At 40.2% G+C, this 16,400-nt stretch overlaps 1 protein-coding gene across 1 annotated transcript in view; it reads left to right on the top strand.

The window, feature by feature from the left end:
• LOC144526514 (junctophilin-1-like) overlaps positions 1-14,941 on the top strand; it is an 88,801-nt gene extending 73,860 nt beyond the window's left edge. The window contains exons 4-6 of the mRNA XM_078264036.1: positions 10,758-11,024; positions 12,675-13,105; positions 14,861-14,941. Coding sequence (XP_078120162.1) covers positions 10,758-11,024; positions 12,675-13,105; positions 14,861-14,941 — 779 coding nt within the window. The remainder of the gene's footprint in view (positions 1-10,757; positions 11,025-12,674; positions 13,106-14,860) is intronic.
• The last annotated feature ends 1,459 nt before the right edge of the window (positions 14,942-16,400 follow it).

The following is a 16,400-nucleotide window of genomic DNA, read 5'->3' as shown; positions in this document are numbered from 1 at the left end:
AGGCCAGTTATTTCATGGATCCAGGATACTATGCATCTTGATAAAGTTCCCTTGGCCTTTGGAATTAAAATAGCCCCACATCATCACATACCCTTCACCATACCTAGAGATTGACATGGGCTACTTTCCATAAGATCATCTCTCAATACAAATCAAACCTGGATCCATGAAATAACTGGCCTTTAAAAATAAAAATCTGCCTACCTCTATGGGAATTTAACATAGGGGTGTACATACTTGTGTATTTTAAGGAAGAACATTTATTTACGATACATTATTTATTCACAAAGAAAATTGGTGTCCTGTACGCATCATTGGACTAAAAGAGGGCAGCGAAAAGGATGAACCAGTTGGGTTCCTGCAAAATCAGTTGCCGGTGTGGATCCCCTCCTTACAGAACAGGGCTACCATTGAAATTGACAGAGCACACAGAATCTACGGCAAGGGTGTAAACACCTGAAAATCCAGGTGTTTGAGATATCAGGACCGCCAAGAAATCCTTCAGGGGGCGAGACAAATACAGCGAAAATACAGTGATTCCAAAGCAACACTACGCTTTAAGCCTGATTACAGCACACTCACTGTCCAGCGGCACCAAGGATTTATAGGAGCACAGCGTAAGCTACATGCTAAAGGCATCTGAAACGTCCTTATTTATCCGGCCACCCTGAGAGTGACACACAGAGGGAGAGTGCTAACCTTCACTACAGCCAAGGATGCAGACGATTTCTGTCGGGAGTTGGATAATGAGGACGACGCAACGTCCACACAGGCCGCTCTGCGGCTGGACCCAGTGCCAACGGTGGAGACGGAGGACGGCGGGACGCCCGCGCGGGGGACTTCTCGTCTGGTGCCGGAGCCAGCGGCGTGACCATGGCTGGCAGACCCAGTGGCTATAGACTAGCGGTATCTGGATTACTGTACAAGTTGACTTGAGGGCACTGTATGTAAGTTTTGGAACCACTCTTTAAAGGAACATTTAGGGCGTTTTCACACCTGAAAGTCCGAAACAAGGTCCAGACCAAGGTTCATATTTTTGTTACATTGTATACATTTGATCCGGTAAGTTTTGGTTTCACACTGCAGTTATGCAAGCGCACTAAAGATCTATACGTGACAAAACTACGTCCTGCCGTCATCACATATGTGAGTTGCGTCTCCAGATACTTATAATTGATTGGTTTGTAGACGGGCTTCCCCGTCCTCTCGTATCCTCTCTCTGTGTTGGAGTTTTTTCAACTGACTGCTGCTCTCCCCTACTGCCACGGCTCTTTTTGTTTTGTTGTGATGTTGAGAAGCAAGACACGGGAACACTTTCTTTCTGGAGCATTTATTCAGAGACAAACGGAAACCTACACTGTACATTTACTACCACTTAACAAGTAAACTGCTGATGTATTCTCAGCTCTGATAGCCGACAGCTGTCTGCTCTGAGCGCATTCACCGTCACTCTCTCACGTACAGGCTAAGCACCGAGCTATTCCCTCGGTCTTGTAACACAAGGAGAGCCTGCCAGAGCTTCTTGTATTTGTTTCGAAAGTCCGAACCATCCAAAATATGCTTTCACAATATAAACGAACCGGACCATGGTTCAGTTTGGTCCGGACAGAGACCACCTCTTTTGATCGGACCAAAATTTGTTCTTTTGATCTGAACCATGGTCCGAGGCACCTTTCTCACCTGCAATTTTGTTTCGGACCAAACTGAAAAGTCCAAAAGTCTGGACCAAATGAGGTAGGTGGGAAAACGCCCTTAATTAGACTGAAAGAACATGATGATTGCGGACTAATCAGCTTATAATCTATGTTTATTACTCCTACTAGGCTGGTGTGTTTTTTGCATAGCCTATTTCAGAACTTACTAGCCGGTTCTAAGGTTTGTTGTAAAATTGTTCATGTTTAACATAAGAGTTCACCAGACCTGTTTCATTTCACCTGTGACTTTAGACAGGAGGGGCAGTTTTGAGCTGGAGTTTTATGCGAGCTGCGTTTGATGTGGCCACGTATCTTACAAATAGGGGAGGGGGTCTGTGGTCTCGAAGAGTTAGGGGATTAATTTTATTTTTTATGTTTTTACCACACTTTGCTCAGATCTAACAGTTCACCCTTTGCTAAAAATGTATCAGCTAATTCCGGTAGGGTACACAATACATGTAAGCGTGTCAATTTTGAAGATGGCTAAGCTTTCAATCCTTTCAGTTAACATCAGGGGGCTGATCAAATGAGCTAAATTCCTGGACTACTTAAGAAGAAAGAATATAGATGTAGCACTTATATAAGAGTCACATTTACGTAAAACACATTTAAATCGCCTACAAAATAAATACTACAAGATTGCTGCTTCATCTAGTGACGACACCAAAACCAAGGGCTCCATTGTGTTACTGTCGCGGAAATGCGCACTCACCGTAGATAAAAGTAGTAAAGATTTATCAGATAGGATATCTTATATATGCACCACAATAAGGAGTACGGAAATAGCCTTTGTTTTGGTATATGCACCGTCTACATATGACGTAAGCTTTTTCCCGCATCTAACCAATGAATTGCTCTCTCTTAATGAATATTCACTAATTATAGGGGGAGACATGAATGCAGTGCTAGATTTAAATCAGGATATATCAGGGGGCAACCACACAAAGGCCCAAAAACACACATCAGACATGTTTAGAGCAGTTATGGAATCCCACCATCTTACAGATGTATGGAGGATGCACAATCCTACTAGCAAGGATTACACCTTTTTTCCCTCACGTCACCACACCCACTCCCGCATTGATTACATTTTGTGTTCTAGTGAGCTGTAAAGCCTGACACATCAAAAAATAGCCAGAAAATTAAAATGTTTTGGAACTGAGATGTTTATTAAACATTTTAACAAAATCCCCAAAAAAATGTTTGCCATATCATTTTGTTTATGATACATTTTTTGTATCACATTTGATACATTGGGCTTTTTGGGCAACTTTTTGCTCACAACAATGTTCATTTTAGGTACAAAAACACATTTTGCCCATAACATACTGACAATATAAAACATTTCAGGCAGTTTTTGTCTTTGTTTTTTTTTTTTACATACAACTTTTTACTGCCTTTTTATTTCACTTTGTGGTAGGCACAAAAACAGTTTCTGTCCTTGTTCAGGCAAAGATGCACCTTACACTTCTCACAGTAGACATGTGAGAAGTGATTGCCGGTGCAGTGCTTGCATCTCTGTCGGGTTTCCCATTTTGGAAAATGATCAGTGCCATCCCTTCTCACATCAAGGGGCACACTGCAGCTTGGCCTTTTACGGGGTGGTGTTGGAGTCGCTTCTGGAGAGGATAGTGGTCTGCTACACTTGACTTTGGCCTTTCCTGCGCTTGTGAGAGAAGTGCCAACCAAAACCTGAAACTTTCGTAGAGCCCTTGGTTTCATCTGGGGCTCTAGCTTCTTCTGGTCTCTGGTTCAATGCCAACAAAGGAGGAAATCAGGTCCACTGCTTTGTTGTCGTACCATCTTACAATAATGTTGTTGTCCTGGTTTACTCTGAAGTCCATTGACCCTCTTCCATTTTTCCATTCCATTATCCATCATGGTGCAGTCTCTCACCCGGTTCATCAGACCGTGCCAATGTAGTGGATTCCTTTCTCTTTTAGGTGTTGCACCAGGGGAACTGATGTAAAGTAGTTGTCTGCAAAGACCTTGTGATTTTTTCCTGCTGGAAGTTTTGATGTCATTTTCAGCACAACTTCTCCTGTAACACCAACATCAGACTTTTCTCTGTCTGGGTTTTCTGCACCTTGACAAACATCAAAGTCATAAAGAAATCCACTTTGTCCAGCACGTCCCCACATCTTGAAACCCCATTTGTGACGTTTTGCAGGCATGTAGACACGTAGATGAGATTTTCCTTTGAATGGCACCATAATTTCATCAACGGCATGGCATTCTTCAGGTGGTATGTAGAGAAACTGTTCTCGCAGTTTTTTTAACCATGGTCTGAGCTTCCACAGTTTATCTTTCTTTGCATCATCAGACACACTGAGGTTGTCCTGAAAGTGAATCAGTGTCAGCAATTTCAGAAACCGATCTCGAGACATGACATCAAAAGGGAGCTTTGTCTCCATTTCCAAATAGGCTCTAACACAGGACATCTGCATGTACATGCCTAGAACCTGCTCTATCTCTTTAGCAGTTGTGTTTACTGACTTGCCCGTTTTTTGTACACTGTACAGGTTTGTTTGTTCTGCAATTTCCTGTAACATTTCATCATTGACAAACTGTTTGAAATACATGTATGGTGTCCAGTCACACCTGTCCTCTGTGCCTTCCTCAACACATGCAATGAAATTGACAGATGGAGGTGATATTGTGTTTTTCTCCATCTGTATTCTTTCCGTTTTGCATTGCCCTTCACTGACTCCTTTCTGATTGTGTCCTGAGTTGTTGTTGGGACCTCAACTTCCATGCTTGTCTGGGCTACACTTTCATTTTGATAGTCTTCCTCATCACTGCTATCTGAACTTCCATCATCATCATGCTTGGCCTTAGGAGTTCATTCCTCCTCCTCCTCATCATCATCATCTTCCCCTAACTGCTCCATGTCGCTTGAATTGCCAGCTACTATCATGCTGATGACATTTTCAATGTACTTTCTTTTTCTCTCTTCTTCCTCTAGTCTTTTTGACATCTAAAAATACACACATAACAAATTGGTCAATATAGCATAGCGATTGTGATTTCAGGGGGAATTGTTATTGTGAAAATACCCAAAATGTATTTTAAGATGGCATTTTAGTCATTACATTAATTAAATCATCAAAATAGTGTGTGTTTGTATTGTGGTAGGCATGATGTAGATTACATTACAAAAATGTGACACGACAGTTCAGGGATAAAGCACCTTAAATACCTGCAGTATCACATTTGATACACACATTTTTACCACGATTTAACTGTAATATAAATAATGAATTGTATTAAGTAATTATGCATTGTTTCAATAAAGAAGATATTTATTTAAAAAAATGAGTAATAATATAAATGTTATTCTTACCGTAACTTCATGTAAATGAGCAACTTGTTTCCTGCCAAAAGTGTGTGGAGGATTTAATGAGAGCAGCCATTTTGAAAAGGCCAAAAAAAAAAGCCCCTCCACTTCTTACAGTGGAATGATAATCCACTATAGGGCAGAATACATGTATCAGATCATATACAACAGCTGTTTAAGGAAAGTATTGAGCACGTTGATAAGATGGAGGTTTCAGAAACTTGCCTAGCAAATATGATACAAATGGTTCTACACAATAGCAATAGAACTAGCAATTCTGTCTGATCACAATGCGCTGATAACCACATTCCATTGTGATATGTTAGGAGAAAGATCTAGAAGGTGGCAATTGAATAACTCCCTTCTCCAGAACACAGCTTTTGATGCAGAGTTTAGAGCCAAACTGGCTGAGTTTATATCAATCAATACTGACTCAGTTTCGGATCTGGCATTCATTTGGCAAGCAGCTAAAGGATTTATTAGAGATTTCACATCTTCCTTTGCAGTCAATTTGAAGAGAAAAAGAGAGGCAAGGATTGTGGAGTTGGAAGAACGTTGTAGATCTCTAGAGCAGTCTCTAAAGGCGTGTTTTTCTAAATGTACACATACTCTTTTGGTCACAAGTCGAATAGAGCTAAATTATCTGCTAAGAAGGAGAGCTGAGTTCATAATGCACTGCTGATTTTACTGATTTTATTGCACTGCAATAAAATCTGTAATGTCCAGATTAAATCCAATAGCAGCTCAATATCATCATTTGCAGATGATATTTTGTTGTACATCTCTGATCTTGAGGACTCTATTCCAAAAATTCTTAAGATCTTCACCGAATTTGGCTCAATCTCAGGCTATAAAATTAACTGGAATAAATCTAATCTTCTTTTATTGAACAACAGGCATGTGACATCAGCCATTAGTGTTACAATACCAACCCAAAGCAAAATTACATATTTGGGCATCATCATACACGCATCGCTACAGCGAGTTGTCCAGGACAACTATGAAACTATATTAAATAAGGTTCAAAGGGATCTGGCCAACTGGTCTGTGCTGCCGGCATCACTGCGGTCCAGGATTGCTAAAATTAACATAGTTCCTCGTGTGAATTTATTAAGTACGATGACCCCCTTACCCTCACCTAAACATTTCTGGAAGAAACTTGATGCTTTAATTCGGCAGTATATTTGGAATAATAAACAACCTAGGCTAAAATACTCTACCCTGCAACGTTCCACAAACATGGTAGGCTTGGCCCTCCCCAACTTTAAAATGTATCACAGAGCTTTTCAGCTACGGGCCCTCAGAGTGTGGATGGACCCCTCATCTACAGTTCAATGGAGAGAAATAGAGCAAAACCTCACTGGCAGTCTAAGACTGCAAGACCGTGCCTTTGCCGGGGTGTGTCCAAAAAAGTGTATGCTAACCTATGGCCCTATTATCACATTGACCAACTTTAAACAGGTGGAGGAGGGACTACGCTACACCAATAAGTGGCATTTGAATACCCCAATATGGCACAATGCACACTTAAAGGCATACTATGCAACTTTTCCAGCTTCGGCCTCCTACAGGTTGTCTCATTGGAACTGCAGCTCGTGAGCTGTACCCTAAAATGTTATGGAGTACCATGGGGAAAAAGTCTTGAGGCGCACCCAGTCATTAAATGGTTTGTTGAGTTTCCTGTGAGAGGATTAATTTCCAGGATTTATGCTAAACTGATGCAAGTATCCATAGGAGAACTCCCAATAGTGGGGAAATGGGAGCGAGAGCTGAGCCCTGAGGGGAACGCAATTAATTGGGAGACAGCTTGGGACATTGTCCGCTGTTCCAAGAACCCAAATCACCAGCAGATCAACTTCAACATATGTCATAGGACATATTGGACTCCTCAGAAGAGATACGTCTCTAAAGTCATTCCCACTCTCTATTGCACGTTCTGTCAACCTGAACAAACTGGAACTTTCCTGCATATGATCTGGGAGTGTGAACAGGTGCATGAGTTCTGGAATAAAACAACATCAATAATATTTGATGTGATAGGATGTCAAATTCCTACTGACCCGATTGTTTTGTTACTTAATGACGACTCTAAATTACACCTGCTTGGGAGACAGAGGAAAATTTGGATAGCCGGCTCAACTGCAACCAAGAAAATGATAGCTCAGCGCTGGCTCCCCACTCACTTTTTATAGAACAGTGGTTGGCGACATAGTTATGCTTGAGCTCTCTATAGCAAGGATTAACAAAGCCAAATCATCAACTATCAGCCTATGGGAAAGCGCAGCAGCACAAATATCAGACTTAATGACCTCAACCCCACAAGAATTAGTGGATAGTGATTAGGCAAGGTGAGATGTGATGTTTCTTTGTTTGTTTTGTTTTCCTTGAGACCGCAGAGGGTGGGGGGTGGGAGGTTTTTTTTGTTCTTGGTCAATTTGTGTTTATCTGTTCTGTGCACCATCGCTATTACCTGTTACACATTGTGTAATTTATTTTGTATGTCTGAAGGTGCCAATAAAAAAAAGTTGATCACAAAAAAGTATTGATACTCGACCTATAAGTCAATGTAAAATGCTTTATGTGTTATGATTATTTTTATGAAGCATTATGAATATTCATGAGTGCTTATAACTATAGAGCACTATAAGCAGAATGGAACGAATATGAATTATAAATGTGTTATATGAATTTGTCTCTTAATATGTTCTTTTTGTCTTAATAATATTGTTTTTATATGTTTAATAAGAACTTTGAATGATTAATACTACCGATTAACAATTAACAGTTACAAGGTTAATCATTAACATCCCTAATACCGACATGATAGAAGCAGGTGATGGTGACTCATCTGGGGACTTAACCAAAGGAGCAGGATACCACTCAATCTACTAATGTACAAATTGTATTTTATTGCTACCTATATATAAGATCTTTTAGATTATTCTGGTGATTCTCATTCTGAATTGAGTAACTGCAAAGTGATTTGAATTGTTTTAAGAACAACAGTTAAAGGTGCAGTAAGCGATGCTGCATAAAGATTGTTGATATTGAACTTTAGTGTCAAACAAATACAATCCCCCCCTTCAGAAGCTCCGCCCCCCACATTCATGGACGTGCATTGCGATTGCTACCACTTCTGCTAGTATCGCTGCTGACTAACCAAAATATGGCAGAATCGATGTTAGATAGGTTGTGGATTAGCAAAATGAGGCAACCCAGTCTCATGGCAGTCTGTGAAATAGTCACGAAATTGAATCTATTGATTCCTGCACACTGACACGGTTTTCCCCGTTTTTTATGTGATACTTGGCACGTTTTTTAAAGAAATGTATTTCAATTGGAAGCATGTTTAGTGGCTGCACCACGTCAGTTGGGATTGCATCAGAGAAGCTGTATCACTTTGCTGTTATTGGTATTTTTACCACTATAACCGCTGCTTTAATCAACATTTATTGACTAGATGTTATTACGTTTTTTTATTTCTTTATTTTAATATTATTTCAGTCTTATTACCAGTGAAATATAACTATGCTGTAAGACAAAACAAAGAGATGCAGAGCGCATTCATAGCTTATATCCCACAATGCAATGAGGTCATTCATTCAATGTTCATATTTATTGAGTGATTTTGACACCAGCAACCGTGGGGACAGTTGCTCAGTTTTTCCAGTAAGTTATGCACCATGGTAACGTGTTCCCAACCCACCGGGATTCTCAGGAAGTGACGTAGTAATTACCGATCAGCAAGTCAGAAAGAAAAAATACATAATATACATACACTTCATGTATTTGTCACACATTGTATGTGAGGATGTATACAATAAAGTTAATAAAAAATACTGTTTTATGTATTTATAGTATGTACTGTATATGATTCAGATTGCTCGGTTGACAGGCAGGCGGCAGCAATTTAAAGTGGAATGAACCATAATAACTCGTGAATAAATGTTGATTACTGTGGCGTTATAGTTTTAAAAAGATCAATAAACAACAGAGCAATACAGCTTCCCTGATAATAATACTAACTTAACATTAAAAGGAGGAAATAAAAACCATGATAACATCTTTTGAATAAATGTTGATTAAAGCAGCGGTTATAGTCCTAAAAATATCAATAACAGCAGTCCCGACTTACAGAAAAAAACATGGTGCATAGGGTTGGATACCGTTCACAATTTTACCGGTACCTGAAATTCTGTTCCAACAAAACATTTATTTCAGTTGTAAAAGTAATTCCAAACCTATTTATCCTATTTACTTAGAACATTTTGTTATTTATTTAGAACATTTCCCACTCCACACATCACACTCTCCCATCCCAAACCGTCCCTACGACCTATAAAATCAAATAATTATTTATTTATTACATTGCAACTTTTATTCTTGGATTTGTATCTTATTCTATTTTAGCCTTTTGTTATTTTCAATCTCCATAATGGCTCTTTAATGTTTTATGTGAAGCACTTTAAATTGACTTGTGGTTGAACAACCCGTTCTCACTCAGAACTCGTAAAATACGGACATTTGGACAGTGGCTGTCATCGTCTGAAGCGACGAAAAAAGCACCCTTCAGCGTGTTTGTAGAACGTACCGGGGAGAGCAGCAGCTACACGGGGTTTAGCGAGTAGTATGTAAGGGGGAAATTCCGCGCAGGGAAGTTGGTCGCGGTGGTGGATGGGTCAAACACAGACTTTCACCCAGGAGACCAGGGTTTGTGTCCCGTGTGTGTCTTTAACCGTCCTGTTATTGACGCTTTTAGCGTCAATAACAACGACAAAGGCACCTGACCAAACGTCCGTATTTTACGAGATGGGAGTGAGAATGTGTTGGGTTGAAATGTGCTATAGAAATAAAGTTGCCTTGCCTTACAACCTCCAGCCTCAGTCTGTCAGCAGGGCATAGAGAACACTGTCGTGCCTAAAATCTCCTGCTTGTCGGTCAGTCACCAGGGCATAGAGAACATGTTGTCCCTGCCTGTCTCAGAGGAAGTGTAACCACACCGCGACCGCTTTCGCCTCACCATTATATTATATTGTAGCGAATGGTGTCTGCATGGAGTTTTAAAAAGTGTAACCACACTTGCAACCGCTTTACCGGCATTGCCATGACAGAGAGGACAGATAAGCTTGCTCTTTCTTCTTGAACAGTCAATACGCAGCAGGATGAGACAGTGACTATTGTCCTTGCACTCATCGACTGAATAATCGTTCCCAAAAAAATGTCTTCAAGGAAAATTCCAGTGTATACAAAATGGGTCTTATTTAATAGTTTTGGCCATCAACCCTGTCAGTAATGATACGATTTAAGTTCAGCACGTCAAGAAACATGAACAGTTAGATGATCAGACAGGTAAATAATTCTGCAGATACCCAAACATACAGTGGGGCAAAAAAGTATTTAGTCAGCCACCAATTGTGCAAGTTCTCCCAATTAAAAAGATGAGAGAGGCCTGTAATTTTCATCATAGGTACACAAAAAATCCAGAAAATCACATTGTAGGATTTTTAATGAATTTATTTGCAAATTATGGTGGAAAATAAGTATTTGGAAGTGATAATGCAGGTGAACTATTTACAGACATAAAATACTTTCCAATTCAACTTTGACCAACTGTACTTACCGCAGTTGTGTGCACACAATTTTCCTGTGCAATGGGCTATTACCCTGTTTGCTTTAGTAATTTTTCTGTTTGCATACAAGCTTTTATAACTTTTATGTTATTTCAGGCCCTGACTACATACGGCAGAAGTATAATGAGCCAGTAGAGGTAAAGGAGGTTCCTGTGGAGGAGAAAAAGGAGAAGTCTTCATCAGGGAGCCCTCATTTCTACCGGAAAGGCACAACACCCAACCAGTCTCCATCTCAGAGCCCAGGTCCCAGCCCCACTCCTTCACCCACTGTTGTTAAAAAGACCTTTTTTAACAGTAAAGTTGATGCTGCCGTCACTCCTGGGAAAGAGAACAAAACCCTAACAGCTGAATCTGTGACAGCAGGTATACAACTTGGGTTATTTTTTAACTGACCAGCATGTTTTGTAATGAAAAGTCATTAATCCACAATTAATAGTCATCAAGGTTACAAGGTTAATTTATTTGTCATTGACAATGAAATCTTAAGTGTAGCCCTTTCACACTACAAACACATTAATCAATCAATTTTTATTTGTCACATGAAATCGTATCGCATTCCAGTGAAATGTAATCCTATTAGCTCCTTTAACTGCTTCCACTTGTGCATGATTCATCATACAATGTGTGTGTATGTGTGTGTGTGTGTGTGTGTGTGTGTGTGTGTGTGTGTGTGTGTGTGTGTGTGTGTGTGTGTGTGTGTATGTGTGTGTGGTGGGGGGGGGGATATAACCTCATCAGAGATAAGGCTGTTACCTGGGTGGTTTATGATTCTCCTAGCCTTTTTCACACACCTGGTGGACATATCATTTAGTCTGGGAACTGCCCAATTTATTTTACTTTGCCTATAATAGGCACTCCCTATTATGTGATTAGGAGATCAAACCACTGTCTGCAGGGTCTTGCGGTCCTGTAAGGTGCTGTTTCGGGCAGTAATGTTCCCTGTCAGGATGCTCTCGATGATGCAGGAGTAGAAATTGCTTAGTATTTAAGGGGATACCCGGAATTTTCCTTAGGTGTGAAACAGTCTCTGTCTTGCCTTTCTCACCACTGAGTCAGTATGCAGTGCCCAGGTCTGACCCTCGATTATTGGTTGGGAGGGTGGTTGACTGGCGCTAGTTGGCGCTAGTTGGTCAACACATGGATTTCTTGAAGCACATGGGTATGACAGAATGAACCAGTGACAGGTTAAATATCATTGTGAACACTGGCACTAATTGGTCAACACAAAGTTTGAAGACCCGCGCACTGATATTGATACCATGTTTCATAGGCTAAACACAGGACTCTCAGGCAACACAATTTGAGTCATAACAGCCCACAGCTCATTTGCACAACGATCAAGAAGACGCCATTTCCCACACAGGCCACCACACAGGCCTTGAACACCTAGGTGTGTTCTTTCTGCAAAAGCCAAGGTGTTGGATTTCACAAGGTTTTTCACTCAAAACAATAGGTGTCACACAAACCTGAGTACCCACCAAATTGTTTCCCAACGATCAATTCCATCAAGCAGCAAGGATTGGACTATGGTTACCCCTTCCGGCCTATTTATAATGTTAAACTCCAGTAATACTTTGTACAAAGGAGCACTCACAAACCCCAAATGGTGGTCAACTGTGATTACTGCAGCAACCAGCAGTGTAATTAGTAAGAGAGTAACTGACTCAGAAACCAGGCATCTATAAAAGTGCGGAATAGTCACTTCATTATCAGGTAATTGTTACTTTGCTCACTGTCACTTTGTTAGTGTGGATATTATTAAGTGAAACATCTGGCTGTTTGTTCTTTCCTGTTGCTCTGGTTTGCATTATAAAATGAAACAGAAAGTGTAAAAATGCAATGGTTTTGGATGCAATGGACACACACACACACACACACACACACACACACACACACACACACACACACACACACCTAGCTCTACCTTCTTTGCCACAACCATCCCCAACCAATATACTGTATGTGCTGGTTCTTTGGTTAACTATTTCTCTTTTCCTTTCTTCTTCTCGGCAGGCATATCAAAAACAGCATCAAAACTTTCTCTCAGACAGGAAGTGAGGCAACAGGAGGACCCTCCAGCAGTCAAACCAGCTGTTACCATGACAGTCAGCAGTTACCCCAGCAATGGGCAGATTCACTCCCAGTATCACGGTTACTATGTCAAGGCAGATGTCAAGATTCCGCCACCTGAGGAACCAACTGGTGGGGAGGATGACCTTCACCCATTAAGCCTTGCACGCTTGCCGCCACCTGCCAAACAGATTTGGACACCAGCACTAAAATCCCTGCCAGCCCCTAGCCCTTCACCAGTCCCATCTAAAGAGGACACCAAAGCACCAGAACCTCCCAAGCCAAAACGGCAGGAATCAACCAAACCAAAGAGCCTAGCAGAAACCAAGAAAGCTAGTGTGGAAATAGCCCCTGAAATTGTAGAGGAGGAATTGGTAAGTTAGATAAAGTTACCATTACATGTTTGATTTTGATTCTAACTTGCAGTTTTGAGTGCATTGATGTGCAATTTGCTAAAAAAATATAACATGATGCAATCAGCTAGATCATTTATCTAGAGAAAGACACCACTCAGATGCTCTTTCTGAACAGTAGAAATACACAGTCCACTCTTATCTTTTCAAACATCACATTGTGTTTTGTGCTAAACTATTCTATTTACCTACAATATAGGTTGTTTCTAGATGCTAGACTATGTTTACCAGCCATTGAGCAACTTTGTTTGATTGGGTTAGTAGACTGAGTTTATAAAAGCTTATCTGTTGCAAACAGCTGCTTATGGGGATCATATATACACTTAAAGGGTAACTTCCCCATGCATTTGTGACTAATAGACTGATGTGAACAAAAATCTTTGAAATTGGTTGAGTATTGAGCGAGATCGCAGTGACCAGCCGGCGCGAACGGAGCTGCAATTTCACCTAATGGGGCAATTGTGCACCCCCTTTTGTCCACTAAAAGTTACTGATTTTGCCACCGACAGGCTCAGATTGTTATTAAAAGTGTCTGACAACATTATCGATCTCACAAGGTGACATCTTGTCCAAAAACACAATGACAATGTGGATGAGTTTATTATAATTTGATGGCTGCCCGTATTTATTTAAGCCAGAGTATATGGGCAAAGAGTGAGTGAGAGAGAGAGAGAGAGAGAGAGAGGCAGCCAGCCCTCAGAGTGTTTTGTGCGGTAAATAGGCTATAATACATCCATGGTTTCGTTTTATCTAAACATTTTTTAATAAAAACAATGGTTCGTATTTGCTCATTTTTCTAGCACAGCCCTGTTGATTAGATGGGGGAAATCCTCTTACGTGGTGACACAGTATTGTGTCCGAGGTATATCACTGGACACATCAAGATCACCAATATCTTGCAGCAACAGGTCCCACTCCTGACAACATATTCTTTGGGCAGATAGGGACACAGCACCCACGGAAGCGCAACCAATATCCCGAGCATCGCAGCATCCAGCTACTGCTTCACCCTTCTCCACCTGCTACCTCTCTCTTCATCCATATACTCTGGCTCAAATGAATGCAGGTGGTCATCAAAGTAAAGTGACCTCATCCACATTGTTGAAATCATTTAGCCTAAATTTTGAGCCACAGCACTGAAAATCTTTTAGATAACACAAGCCTATAATTTCTGTACTCCAAAACAACAAACTACCGGTCTTTTAGCTGACTTACGTTCCACACTCCACACTGCTATCTTTGGACAAGAAGTCACCTTGTGCAATCAATAATGTTGTTAGACACTTTTAATAACAATCTGAGCCTGTCAGTGGCAAAAACAATCACTTTTAGTTGACAAAAATGGAGGGTGCACAATTGCCCCATCAGGTTACATTGCATCTCGGTTCTCGCTGGCCGATCACACTTAATACTGGACCAATTTTAAAGATTTTTGTTTAATCTGTTGTTTTTTTTATATGGTGATTTACAGTTTTACCGGGCTTTTTCAACGTAAAATAAAGCGCCGCTGACTGTGCTCCATGGCTGCAACACAACAAGTGCCTGAAAGTACAGTGGCCGCTACGGAAACCAAAACTTGCGCATGTTAAATTTTAAACCATTGATCGAATTCAAGCCCAGATTTTCCAAATAATTCCAAAGGATTCCAATAGAAATAGTAGCAGGAATACATTCAGAACACATAATACAAAAGATACTTGTCTTGTGTTTTCACAGGGCCCGAACTCTATCTTGGTGGCTCTAGTGATGCTGTTGAACGTAGGTCTAGCAATAATTTTTGTCCATTTCCTCACCTGACCAAATCTGAAATCAGGTAAGAATGTGTATGAACTGTTAAGTTCCTAAAAAGTATCTGCTTGTCATAACTAAGACTGTGTTGGTGGTTACTTAGTATAAACGGCACAGGGTCATGAGCATAATTAAAAAAATATTAAAATCAAGTGCATGATTGAACTTTTTAGCTATTCTTTTTTCGAATGTATGTATGTATTAAGTTAGAGCCAGGTTCTGTCGGCGGTTTCTGCCTGTTAAAAGAAAATCTTTCCTCGCCGCTGTCGCACCAACTGCTTGCTCTTGAGGGGAATTGGTAAGTCTCTGTACATTACAGTGTGGTCTAATGGGAAAGACATGCAACTTTAGGTTTTTACAGTGTCCTTTTTTTAATATAAAAAAATCTGTGCAGCAAGTGTTAACTTTCATTGATGGTTAATAACAGAAATGACAGGAAATAATGTCTGAATAAAAAACAGTATTTCTGTTAAAGAAGTCTTAGCAGAGCTTCTTACTAAAATATGATAAGATATGCTTTAAATAAAAAAGCCTAAACACTAGCCTTTGGGCTGTAAAAATAGAATTGTTGAAGCAGTTTTCCTTTCAGTTCGGAATTGGCAGTGTCTATGTTAGGGCTGTGTATTGGCAAGAATCTGGCGATACGGTACATATACATGGGTCACTATTCAATATATTGCAATATATTTCGTTACTGTGTGTAAGGCGATATATTGGGATTTTCTTAAAGTATAATTTTAGAAAAACTAATATTTAAAAAAAGACATGATACGCATAAAAGTCAACGAAGTTTACTTTAGGTAAACAATTCAGTACACAGAAAATCAAACTGCCAGTTTGGGATTGTGGTTCACAGGTTCTTAGTCAGCATAGCCATCTAGCAGTAGGGGGTTTAAACACAACATAAACGTGAACCACTGTCTTACATGAATATCTTTGCACGGAAACTAAAAAAAACAAAAAACAAAAAAAAAATCGATATTGTGTTTTTGAAAATCGATATAGTATTGCTAAATAAAATCTTGCAATACTCAAGTGTATCGATTTTGTTCTTACACCCCTAGTCTATATGTCTCTGTATATTAACATGCTGCTGCCTCCATTTCAGGCCATTTAATTTTTGCTGATAAAAACACTTGCTATTGTATTCAATGACTTCCCTGTCTGAGAGATATAATAACCACTGATGCTTATTCATTTGCAAAGCCTTTGCTGGTAAATTGCCAGCTTTATATCTCATCCCTGCTGCTCTGGCACTCTGGTCTTGTTTAGACCTAGTAATCCGCCCTGAGAGATTCGATCACAAGTGGACTGCTTAGGTGTAAATGCACCCAGGATGCATTGAGTATGCACTGAGATCTGATCACTCAGACCACATTTGGGGGTTTGGGCCACATTCTTTTAGCAGTATAGGAAAATGTGTCCACATTAAGCACCGCTTATTTTAACTGAGCAGCGGTAAAATCGA

Source organism: Sander vitreus, chromosome 12, assembly GCF_031162955.1.
Source record: "Sander vitreus isolate 19-12246 chromosome 12, sanVit1, whole genome shotgun sequence".
In the NCBI taxonomy this organism is placed as follows: Eukaryota; Metazoa; Chordata; class Actinopteri; order Perciformes; family Percidae; genus Sander; species Sander vitreus.
The sequence above is the reverse complement of the archived record's forward strand: the minus strand, read 5'-3'. Positions and strand labels throughout refer to the sequence as shown.